This window comes from Lonchura striata, chromosome 1 (assembly GCF_050655825.1).
Source record: "Lonchura striata isolate lonStrDom1 chromosome 1, ASM5065582v1, whole genome shotgun sequence".
Lineage (NCBI taxonomy): Eukaryota > Metazoa > Chordata > Aves > Passeriformes > Estrildidae > Lonchura > Lonchura striata.
The window spans coordinates 77,924,731-77,936,991 of record NC_140703.1 but is presented as its reverse complement, the minus strand read 5'-3'; the positions used below and the strand labels follow the sequence as shown (position 1 = coordinate 77,936,991).

The 12,261-nt window shown below is 41.4% G+C and overlaps 1 protein-coding gene across 7 annotated transcripts in view; it reads left to right on the top strand.

Annotated features, from left to right (window-relative positions):
• The first annotated feature begins 52 nt into the window (after positions 1-52).
• The window catches only part of DCT (dopachrome tautomerase), a 47,854-nt gene continuing 35,645 nt past the window's right edge, over positions 53-12,261 (top strand). Inside the window, exons 1-3 of one of the 7 annotated variants that reach the window (XM_085556806.1) lie at positions 53-375; positions 1,203-1,275; positions 2,440-10,847. In XM_085556806.1, coding sequence (XP_085412932.1) covers positions 10,547-10,847 — 301 coding nt within the window. In that variant the 5' untranslated portion in view covers positions 53-375; positions 1,203-1,275; positions 2,440-10,546. Of the gene's footprint in view, positions 10,848-12,261 lie in introns of all 7 variants that reach the window. The other 6 variants (XM_085556793.1, XM_085556799.1, XM_085556780.1 and 3 more) reach the window with 6 other exon arrangements.

Below are 12,261 nucleotides of genomic sequence, written 5' to 3'. Positions count from 1 at the left end.
TTTCCCCGCCCGGCCCGGGAGGCGGCGGGCGGCTGCAGCCGCGGGGCCGCCCGCGGGCCCCGGGCGCGGCAGGAGCCGGCCCGCCCGCGCCGGGGCTCCAGCAGCGCCGGGAATTGCCCGCAGCGTCGCTCCCGGCGCAGCGTGCCCTGCCTTCCTGTGTCCTTTCCAGCTCCTCTAAGTTTAAGCTGTGATTTAGGGCGCAGGAAATGAAAGCAGCGAGCTTCATTCCCGGTCCCTTCTGTGCCTTTCGCTCTCTCACGGCGGCAGGGGCGAGAGAAGAAAAAGTGAAACTGCGTGAGGAGCGGGGCGACCGGCAGGGCAGGGACAGAGGGAAAGAGTAACTGAGGGACTGGGACGGGGACAAGTTTTAACAAGGTAAAAATCTATTTAAATTTAAGTGAAACGTGCTACTTTAAGCTTGCTAAATATGCTGTTTAGTCTAGTAACTATAGCCCTAGCAAAACGAAAGAGAAAAAAATACAAATTTCCACACTAAAAAGAAGAGATAAGAAAGACTCCTCAGACCTTGAAACAGACAGGGCAGAGTAACCCAGGAGTTCTTTCTGTACTTTCTGACAAAAACTGAGTACAAGTATAGCTGGCTGTAAATGTAATGTAAAATCAGCAAAATAAATATGCATTAACTTACTGTAAAATTCTATGCACATAAAAATTAGTAAGGGTAATAAAAAAAGAATCGAGCTCTCAAAAGTACGCATGTCCATTAAAAAGCAATGAATCTCGACATGTGTCCACAGCGCTGTAAATAAAGATACCGTTCCCTACAAATCTTTGTTATAATTATAGGGTTTGATTTTTCATCCGCGTTTCACAGGGACGAATAGAGATTGTTTCTTAATAATCTGAAACTTTCCCGGACCTCACCTCCACTGTCAATAGATGGCTGAAACGATTTTACTTCACGAAATGCCAAAGGAATAGCTTCGAGGCCAGGAAAGCTGGTAATTAATGTCACCTAGTCTTTACTGTTCATCTGTTTCTTCCTGTTCCTTTCTTTACTTGTAAGTTGAGAAAAAGAATTCGGATTTTCTGAAGCATATTTTTAAGGAGGGTGTCATTGTCATTTGAAGACATGAAGAAGTGGACAGTTCATTGGTTGTCTTTGGTAATTGGTTGCAATTTTTTTTCAAATATATACCTTTAATCTGGACCTGTGCTTTGTTAAACCTTTTCTCCGCTAGATCAGAGATCTTTCTTGGTACCTGGCATTTTGGTCATCACAAAACTGTCAAATCAGCGCCCACCTTTGTTTTGGTAAGCTAAAGAAATTAAATTCTCTGTGTCTTTAAGATATTTTCTCCTGCTTTTGGGTAATTTTTTTTTTTTTTTTGTGACCTTTTTAATACACTGACAGCAGAGCAATACACAGAAAAAGGACTTTCAATATTGATGTCACCAGTGCAAAACACAGCAGTAAACTGTCTCCCTTACTTCTCTGTTCAGCATCTTCTCTTCATGAGAAGGTGTCACTGGTCCATTTCTAATCACACCATCACAACAGACATTGATATTGAATTACTTGTCCAATACAAGGAGCACTCACTACAGATGAATATCTAATTAGTACAAAGCAAGTGTAGTGTTACTTAGATCCTTAACAGATAAGACATATAAGGGGTAGTATAACTGCTTATATTACAATTTCTCCTAAAGCTTTTTTAAAGTTTTAAAATAATATTAAGACTTCACACTTCAGTACTCAGGGATGGAAGGAAGTACCTTTTTTTTTTTTTGCCAAAAAGTGTTCAATTTTTCATCAAAGACTTTTATAGTGCTTTGGGGAAGAGTTAGGGAATTATTAATTTCCTGCAGATATGTGATCAAAGAAGCAAAAACAGAGAAGGGCTGTTTACTTTTTGGCCTTTTCTACACTGCTGAATAAAAGAGAGTCATGGTGCAAGCTTGAGTGTCAGACCTCTGAATCTCTGCTTGGCTTGTGCACCTGCACCCTGAGAGATGGCAGAAGATCATTTGCTATGAAGGGATTGCTTTTATAACCCCCCAGTGCTGCTCTGGAGGTTTGGTCCCCTCTGCTTCTGAGCTCCTCGAGGGCCAGCAAGGGTGTGGGTCACCCTCACCTCTCAAAGGTATGATTTTTAGCAGGAATACCCAGGCACATGGATCTTTGACAAATATGTGCTGTGTTAATGTCTGTTCCATTTTATCTATAAAGATAATATTACCTGTAATGGCAATTCTGATCTCAGAGCTTTTGTGGCGTTAAACAGAAGTTTTGTGGAGCACTGAAATACTAATCGTGGTAGCCATGGGGAAAGTGAGAAAAAAAATCACATTTTTTGTTTGATGTGGGTTGCACACACTGAGTAAAGCCTGAAGTCCTATGTGGAAGAAGAGGATAAAATTAAGAGATAACCTCAATTCTGGAAATTTTTAACTCCTATCTGTTTGATTTTGCAGGCTTGATGCAGATTTTGAATGTGATTTGGCAGGTTCTGTGAATATAACCTCAAGTGTTGCTGCTTTATTACTTGTCACAGAATATTCAGGCATTTTTTCATTCAGCTGTACCTTCTTTACACAATATATTTTGCTGCATTCTAGGCCTCTTCTTGCTAGCTTCCATTTATTTTTCTATCAGCTTCTTCCCTCAAGATGGATCCCCTGCTAGGACACAAATACAGACTGTCTAACTAGGCCTTTATGATTTAGTCACAAAGTTCCTTCTCTGCAACTGGGAAGCTTCTCTGCTACTACAGATATATGCTTTTTTAAATGTCCACCAAATACTGAAGTTGATACCTCTCAGGGATTCAGAGGGAAAAAACCTTTTTGTGTGCTTTCAGCCTTAAGATCCAAAATCTAGTGGATTTGGTTCACATGCTTTTTTCATGGCCATCCTTGACTCCTGTTTCTAGTGAATGAAAACTCGGGCAGAAGGAGAGGATCAGAGAGAGGCATATCCCACATCCTAGCTCTGCTGCAGGCTGCAACAACTTGGAGTCATGGAACATGACAAACAATGAAGAGACTTAAAGCTTTACTGTGAAATATCTCTATTTGGAATTTCTGACAATGGTGGGACAAAGTTGCTGTGCCTGGTGGTGTCCATAGGCTCAAGTTCAGCTGTTCCTTGCGCAAAATGTTCCTTTTCCTCCATGTCCCCCGAGCTCACACCAAGATAATTTAAAAAGTCTCCTCCTTGTCCCTGAAGGAATTTCTGCACTTGATATTTGTTACTGTCTAGTCTGCCTCTCAGCAGTAGAATTTCCTTCTATTTGGATTAAAATTGGGTTTGTTTGATAGAAAAGATTTGTTTCTGTCTCTTGACTGAAAGATTTCTGACTTTGTCTCCTTCACTGTTTACAGACATCTGGTAAATCTCATTTAGTTACATAGTGTGACAGATACAAGGGGTTTAGAAAACATGAGTCATGAGTCGCATTTAGGTTTTTAATGACAAATCTTAGTTATAGTCTGTTTGGTTTCTGATCCTGTAGAAGAGCTAGAATGGTGTTTTTTCAATTTTCTGGGAAATAAATGCAGTTAAAAAGGCAACACAAATTTTCAACTGATGATGCATTTCTAGAATCCAATACTTTACATTCAAGTCTTTTGTTTCCCCTGTCCCCCTGTGAGTGAGCAGTTTAGGAGAGCTTTATCCTGTTTGAGTTCTGCTCAGGAACCTCATTTAAAGGAGACTTTTTCTGATCTCTTTCCTTGGGAGTTTTGGGATGTGATTTTTTTTTTTTTTCCCTCCTACTTTTTAATTTTTTTTCCTTAGTGATTTATTCCAGAGTTCCTACTTTATGTTTTTCTTGTAATATAGGACCCATATTCCATTACATGTAGAACTAGAGAATTTATGTTACAGTTACAAAAGCAAATTTGGGGCAGTTAAGTGAAAGCTTAGCCTTCAGTCTTGCTATGGTCATCAATGCTGTCTTTATTCCTTAGGGAACAGCAGGGGGAACATAATATTTTTTGTTTAAATGTACATACACTCTCTTAAAGCAAGGGAACATTCATTACTTTGTCCTCAATGTACTTGGAATTTAGGCCACATGACATGAGGGATGAATATATTTTGTTCCATTTTATGTTTTCTATTTGGGACAAGTCGTAGCATTAGTATTTTGAATAAAAATTGTGAGAGAAAACTGTCTCCTGGATCAAGCTCTGTAAAGTTGAATGTGAAGTTCCAAGCCAAACTACACAGTGACTCTATAATTTCAGATATTATTTTAAATACTCTACTATTTTCTATCTTTCAGATTTTTTAAATATGCTACACAGCCAGATCTGTATTTCCTTCTTCATATTTCTTCCCCTGTGAAAGGGTAAATTTGTTGCATAGCTGAATTGTTGAGATGAGAGATTCTGTCGTGCCTATTTCACTTCACATTTTGTAAACTGGCATGGATCTACTCTATGTAGATCAGGTTCTCCCCTACCACAGACATTTAGTGACATTCATTTGATATCAGTGGCATTTAGAATTTCAGTGTCTGTCTGAAGTCAAACTAGTCACCCTCACCTCCTTTTAAGATCAATGTAGAGAAATTAGGACAGAAGACCTTGCCAAGATGCCTGTCTGAGAATGGGTTGTGCTGTTCCCTCGAGGTGCTTCTTTGCTTTCATAAAGTACTGATGAACATCAGGGTAACTGAGATTTAGTTATCTTACCTTCCAGATTCTGGCTCCCTTAAGTGAATCATACTTTATATTCTATGACTGCCTTTGTAGTAAGCCCAGGCTAGAATTTGATGAAGTCTTTGTGTAGCTGGTCACCACAGCAGCAGTTTAGCCTGTCAGTCAGCATTGTGTTTATCTAAATTACAAATGGCTTAAGCTTATACCCATGTTGCTACATAATATGGACAGTGGAAAAAGTGTGCTTGTTTAGCTAGAAACTGATGGGGTACTGAGTCTCATAAATCAAATTATGATAGTCATGATCACTGAAGAAGTTTCTCAGACATCTTGAATGAGGGAGTAGGATGAAAGAAAGATCTTACAAAAGAAATGGAAGTGCTCAATCATTATCTCAGACAGAAATAAATAAAACCACAGTAAGGCAACACCTCACTTAAAAGTGTAAAAATGCATCTGCAAATAATGTTTATTTAAGGCTGTGGAAAGATGGGGCAGAGTTGACACAGGCATGTGCTGTACCAAAGCAGTGTATGAAGTGGAAGTGTAAGACCTTCCCATGCAAGCTGTCCAGAGTACATATTTCAGCTGGCATGTGTCCTTGGGGAGGGGAGAAGCAAAGTGCCAGCAAATTTAGAGCTTTGGAAGTGTTTGTGTCTTTAAGTAATGAGGAATTCCCACTGCAGTCAGCTCCAACTTCTGGGAGGCAAGTTCAGCTGGACCACAAAGTCAGGTGAAGAATCCATGAAGAATTATCTGGGGAGAATTCATCTGGGGAAAATTAATCTGTCTAAATGTAAAACTCTCATGCATATTGTTTTTCTCTGTTTTCTCTTCCCTTCTGACACATGAACATGTTGTAGCATATAAATTGGTTTTCAGGAAAATCATTCCATGCATTAGAAAAGGACTGGATAAATAACTTAAATATGAGAAGCCAGGAGATGATGAAACTATTCATATGATGAGGGTTTCTGTGCAATGGCAGGATCATGAGATCTTCAAAGCTGCTCTGACATTCCCAGGCTTTGGCCTCATTCTCCCACATACAGGACAGGGCGACAAAGGGTAAGGTGGTGACAGGGCAGTAGCTTTTGTTGAGAGATCCCAAAGATGTAAATTTGCTAGGAGATTCGGGTAACCCAGAACATGAACAGGTGTCTGAAAACCTCTGCTACAGGTTTCCTTATAAAATGATCTTCTTGTTATTTCTAGAGCCATTATGAATTGTCGTGTAATTTATTTATTCTTCTGTGATATACTGGTTTCCACACCAGTTTATATGCAGAATGTTTTATTTTGACCAAAATTCTTTCCAAAATTCCAAAGGCTAAATACTTTTCTGGCTTGATACTAATCAGTTCTTGAGTACAGTAGAAGGAGCCTGAGAAACAATAGTATCATTGAGAAAAAAAAAAAAAGTGAACTTGCTGCCTACTTACTGCTCAGGAATTCTGTGCTACTTGTGTGAATTGTGTTTAGTGATTTCATTGCCTGTACCTTTGAGTATTGCTTTTCTTTATTTCCTTCTTGCCACAAAAATATATGATTGTATTTGTCTCAAAAATGTGTTGGCATATGGATATACTTCTTTGCCAGCCTTTGATGACAGGCTGAGAAGTTTTCTGTGGGGGGTCATCCTTTACATTAATCCAGACTACAAGATAGCTGAAATACTGTTTTCCTGTACTTTCAGTATAAATCCTAAATAATGTAATTAAAAATCGAACACAATTTCAGGTGTGGTAGCCTGATCCAGTAATTCAGATGTGTGGTTGACCCTCACTGGATGCCAGACACCTTCCAAAGCCACTCTGTCACTGCCCTCCTCAGCTGGACAGGGGAGAGGGAATATAGAGAATGGGCTGAGATAAGGTCAGGGAGAGATCATTCAGCAATTGCTATCATGGGCACAACAGACTCAGGGAAATTAGTATAATTTATTACCAGTCAAATCAGATTGGGGCAATGAAAAATAAAATAAAATCTTGAAAACACCTTCCCCTCATATTTCCCCCTTCCTGGACTTAATTCTCAATTTCTCCACCAGCAGTGCAGGGAGACAGCAAATGGGAGATGTGGTTAGGCTATCATGTCTCTTCTGTTCCTTCCTCCTTAGGAGAAGGACTCCTCACAGTCTAACCCTGCTTCTGCTTGAGGTGCCTCCCACAGGAGACAGTCCTCCATGAATTTTTCCAGTATGATTCTTTCCTACAGGTGCATGTGGGAACAGACTGCTCCAGTGTGAGTCCCTGCAGGGTCGCAGGTCCTGCCAGCAGCCCTGCTACAGAACAGGCTCCTCTCTCCAGAGATCCTGCCAGGAGCCTACTTCCCAAAGGATCACAGCCTCCTTCAGGCATCCACCTGCTCTGGTGTGGAGTTCTCCCCAGGCTGCTGGTGGGTCTCTGGTCCCCTGTAGACCTCCATGGGCCCATGCCTCACCATGGGCTACACCAGTACCTGAATCACCTCCTTCCCCTCCTTCTTCTCTGACCTTGGTGTCTGCAGGGCTGTCCCTTTCACGTATTTTCTCTCCTCTCTCTGTCTGCAGTTGCCATTATGCAGTAATTTCTTTTCCCCTTTAAAATCTGTTATCCTCAAAGTGCTGCCACCTTCTCTGATGGGCTCGGCCTTGGCCAGTGGTGCACCCATCTTGGAGCCAGCTGGCTTTCGCTCTCTTGGACATGGGGGAAATTTCTAGAAGCTTCTCACAGAAACCACTCCTGTAGCTCCCCATCTGCCAAAATGTGGCATGCAAGCCCAGTGCTTGTGGATAAGGCAGTGCAATCACAGTTTGGATAATTGGCATGGTTCATACGCTCAGATTTGCTGCCTGAAAAGTCCTTTGATGGTTCAGGGCAGTAGTACCAACACACAGCACTACCCATTTTCCAAGACACATTGAAACTCTGTAGTAAATAGAAAGTCATTCAGGATATTAATTTATAAACTGGTATAGTGCTGATTCTGTGCAGCCCTAACAACAGGTCTTTTATTTAAGTGTGATTGCATGGGAAAAACAGAAGAACTTCTCAGTAGTGACACACTAAAGAATGGACAGTGCCTGCTTTCCAGTGATTAATAGAAATACAACTGTCTTTTTGTAATTTTGTTCAGGGTGTTCCTCATGGCATGTCATGCAGCAGCAGATAACCACCATTGCTGGTGACGCAGTGATGCCAGGATGTGGGATCTGTGCATCCTTCTTCTGTTTGTCTGGGTGCTCCCCCTCAGCTGGGAAGGCACTCTTAAAATGCTAATGCATTACTGAGGACAAGAGACTACTGCTGCATCTAGGCCAGCACTGCATGCTGTAGTGTGCTCCCAGTGTTGTAGAATTATGTGGTTGTGATGGAGGGAAGTAATCATAATAAAATCTACACACGTACTACTCACAGTTTTGTTTTCCCTGCACACTAAGTAATTCCCATGCCATCCTCTACCTGCTCTTCCTTTTCCACACTACGGCTTCTCTGAAAACAGCAGATTTCTCCTTCCTCATGTACTACATTAGAAATCTATTTTCTTGCCTTATCTTATCTTGCCTGCCTCAGTATCTCACCTTTCTCTGTGCTTACTCTTTCTGTCTCATACAGAGTTTCAAATAGCTGTAGAAACATTCCTATCAGTGTCTGAATCGAGCCAGCTTTGATTGAAATGATTGCTTGGACACATATTTTGCATATAGTTCAGGGGTTGGATTGCTTAGCTGAATGTTATCTGTATATTTTGATTTCATTTTGGTGATGCTGATAAAGTGAGTGTTCACTTTAATTGCTTTCAGATATTATGTGGGTAACTTTGGTACAAGACAATGTCTAACATAGATTCAAAGACAGATCCTTCACACACCAGAGAAATGCATTTGGGTGCTGAGTAGGATGAGGAGGAATGTTTTTCAGAGGGGTTTTGAGCCAGTTCTTCCATTTATAACTCCTGAGCTTCTTCAACATATTTTTTCAGCAACTATTCACACATTTTTCACACATTGTGTTGAGAGCAGAAGACAAAAGCCAATTCCAGGTAAACTTAATCTAAAATGAGGTGAGTTGAAATCCATTTCATTTGCATACCCAATGTATGGTACTGCTAATATGCTTTATGCCTACATAAATGAGGAAGAATCATATTTCAGTTTGTCTGTCAAACAGTAATTTTTCAATATAAAGATGTGAGAACCTAAAAGGGCTGATGACAGTGTCCATGGTGTGGATGAACTCTTTAGGTACATGATGGCAATAATTTGCTGCATTGTTCAAAAACTTCTTGAGGTAAAATGGTGACGTTGAACATCCGTGGAAGTATTGAATAGCACGGACACAACCATGGCTTTTTTCTTGATACATTTTTATAAAAATTGCTAAACAACAGAGCTGGGGAAAGTGGAGGGGGAAGGTAGTGAAAGCTTTCAGTGAAGCAGGGGGAGTTTCCAGTTTTTATTTAGTATGATGGACCTGAACTAATAGCTATTGCTTCAGACTCACAGAATCACTTATCACTACTTTATTTTTATTTATCAATTTTATTGCTGTAGGAGTTTTACTGAGGGCAAGAACTGCTCCATACTAGGAGCTTTTTAAAGATATTTTTGTTGGTGTACTGGACAGAAGGGCTTAAGTGCATGTCTGGTGTATGTATTGATCTCATAGACTGTGTTCCACCAGGTGGGTAATAAATGCTCAGCTGTGACAGTTCTGAAAGTCTAACAGCCAGACCACCTCTGCAACAGCATCTGGTATAATGATGGGGAAAGGATTACAGAGCAAATAAGGACCATTCACTCTTTAAAAACAATTAAATAATTATTTTTGCCTGCAAAAATGCTGTTAGGAAGGAAACCCTTCCCCACTTGCCACTCACATGTTTTCAGTGCAAGCACTGAAGTTCAGCAGTTGGCAGGTGGAATCTCCACCCCAAATTTATATTACCACATTTATTAATTTTTGTTAATGCTGCATCTCTATCCTCTATGCTTCCAGTTAGTTTTCCACTGTTACTGCTTTAATGGAAAGTATTATCTTGCAGTGAATGGACTAAAACATTTTTATTGGACACAAAGTGAGTACACAAACACTTGGTAAGTTCAAAAGCTAAAAAAAGAAGAGTGTTTTATTTGAGCATGTGGTATTCTAGAGGTGACTGTGGACTGGAGGATGGAATTAACACTTCTCCAACCACACTGGTCAAACTAATAGTCTATCAATTATCACCTCCTATAAAGAAGAATGTAAAACAATTATTATTTACATGAGCAGTGTGTGAGAACTCCAGAAGAAATATGCGAACACATCAGAAGGCTGAAGAAGTTTTATGTGAACTTTAAAACTTTCAAAAGAACTATAAGAAAAAACTTAATAGTTTTAAAAATCAGGGCAACACTAAAAGAGAAAAGGTTTCCTCTTCTATTTATCATCTGTTTACAGGGTTTTGATTAAAAGAATAAATGTGTTTCTTCAGCCACCTCAGCTAAAACAAGACCATGAATTTCTCAAATCTCATAAAAGACTTGGAGAAATAAATCTGAGGCATTCACTCTCCTGACAAGCTGCCAGACCCTTGCTTTCACACTGGCAAAGGCATTTCTGCCCTTGATGTCATGTGCAAAACATGAGGATTTGTGCCGTGCTAATCCCTCTAATGAGGGCTTCTCCCAACCTCTATATAAACCCTGCTCAAAGCCGTGGCTGCTGGGCAAGCACCACAGAGTCAAAGCACCCGTCTTTTGAGCTGCATTCAAAGCAATTAGGGGCTGGGATTAAACAAACACCCAACACCAGCATCCTCAGCAGCAGGAGTTATTATCCTGGTTGGCTGGGGCGTGGAGCTGTGCTGAGGCCAGGTTGTCCCACGGTACACGTCTCCCTGCTCTTTGCAGTCAGGTCCAGCAGGGAGGCACAGCCTGCATGCAGCAGGAATGGGAGCCCTGAGGTGGCTTTTCTGGGCTGGGCTGGGCTACCTGAGCTGCTGCTGTCCCCCACGGGCACAGGCACAGTTTCCCCGTGCCTGCATGACGGTGGAAGCCCTTCGCCTGAAACGCTGCTGCCCGGCCTTGGGGACAGAGCCAGGCAATATCTGTGGGTCCCTGCAGGGCAGGGGACAGTGTGAGGGGGTGCTGGCAGACACTCAGCCCTGGAGTGGCCCCTACACTCTCCAAAATGTGGATGACCGTGAATGGTGGCCCCTCAAGTTCTTCAACCACAGCTGTCATTGCACAGGTGAGATGGGTGCTGGGGGGAGGGGATGGTGATGGAGGGGTCTGCTAACATTGCTCCAAAGGCCAGAGGCATTCCTGGTGGTATAAGGCATCAAGAATGCTTCAAATATTACCATTATTTGAAAATTCTCCCATATTCATGATACTGTTAGTACTTTTTTGGAGCATCAGGGTCAAAGAAGTGTTTTCTGTCATGTGAACTTCCGTGTTTTCCTCTTTGCCCGTGGAGTTGTCCCTGCAGCCAGGGATCCCCTTTCTCCACAGGGTTTTGGACCTTTCAGTGCTGCTGTCAAACCTGTATCTCTGCTACTCACGGTGCTCTGAACCTGGATCAGTGTGCGTTGTTTGAAGATTTATTTCTCATGGATGAGTACTTTTCAGTATGACATAGCCCTGTGCACTGAAAATTTCCCAATGTTAGGCCAGGGTGTTTCCCAGGTTTGTTAAATTTAGTTTGTTAACTAAATTTACATCTTACACTGATCCAAAATGTGTCTGTACAATCACCAAAGAGACCATCCCATCCTTTTCCTCCTCATCTCCAGCTGCTACTTCTCATTGTGACTTTTCATGGGCTCCTGAGTTTGAATGCTGGAGATGAAATGGATCTAGGAGGAGGCATGCTTGAAGGCTAACCTGGCCAAAGGGATAAGGTTCTAATGAGAACACTTCCCTAATGCTGGCATGAGGCAGTGAGCAAGAAGGTGAGCTCAGGGCAGAATAAGGTGACAGGACCCTTTCTCACCAACAGCCCTGGCTGAAGGGGGGTTAAATGAGCAGGAGCTGTAGCCTCAGCCCAGACTTCTGTGCAGGGCTCGCAGGAGATGGCACCACCAGTAGGGCAAAAGGCACATCATAGGCACTGAAATCTCTTTCTAGGCACATTTCAAATGAAACCTGGGATTTCTTGTTGAAAACATCAAGTTGTTTGAATTTTCCAACATGAGAAGGATAAACTGCTTTGCGTCAGCCTGATTCTTAGAACAAGCAGAACTGTTTTGTCTAAAATGTATACCTCGGCTCGCACTACCAAGAAAGCCCAGATCAGCCTGGGAAGGCAGCACTGCAGAGAATTTCAGCCAAAGATGCTAAATTTTCCAGTGCAGCTATCAACTGGAAATAGAGAAGTAGTGGCAGATGACTTAAATGGATACATGGTGTTACCAAAACTCCTCAGAATAATAACAATAGACTTTATAGTATACATCAATTTTTATCTCTGACTGGATTTCAAATGCTTGTGCAAAAGGACCTTTCTAGATAGTTTGCAAAAAAAAAAAAAAAATTGATGCACATTATATTTCTTAAAGAAAATAAAAAACCTTATATATCTCCAAAACTTAAGTCAGGTATCACATACAGACACAGATCCTGGGTCAGAAGAACACTGGAGCACATGGGCATGCACCAATATT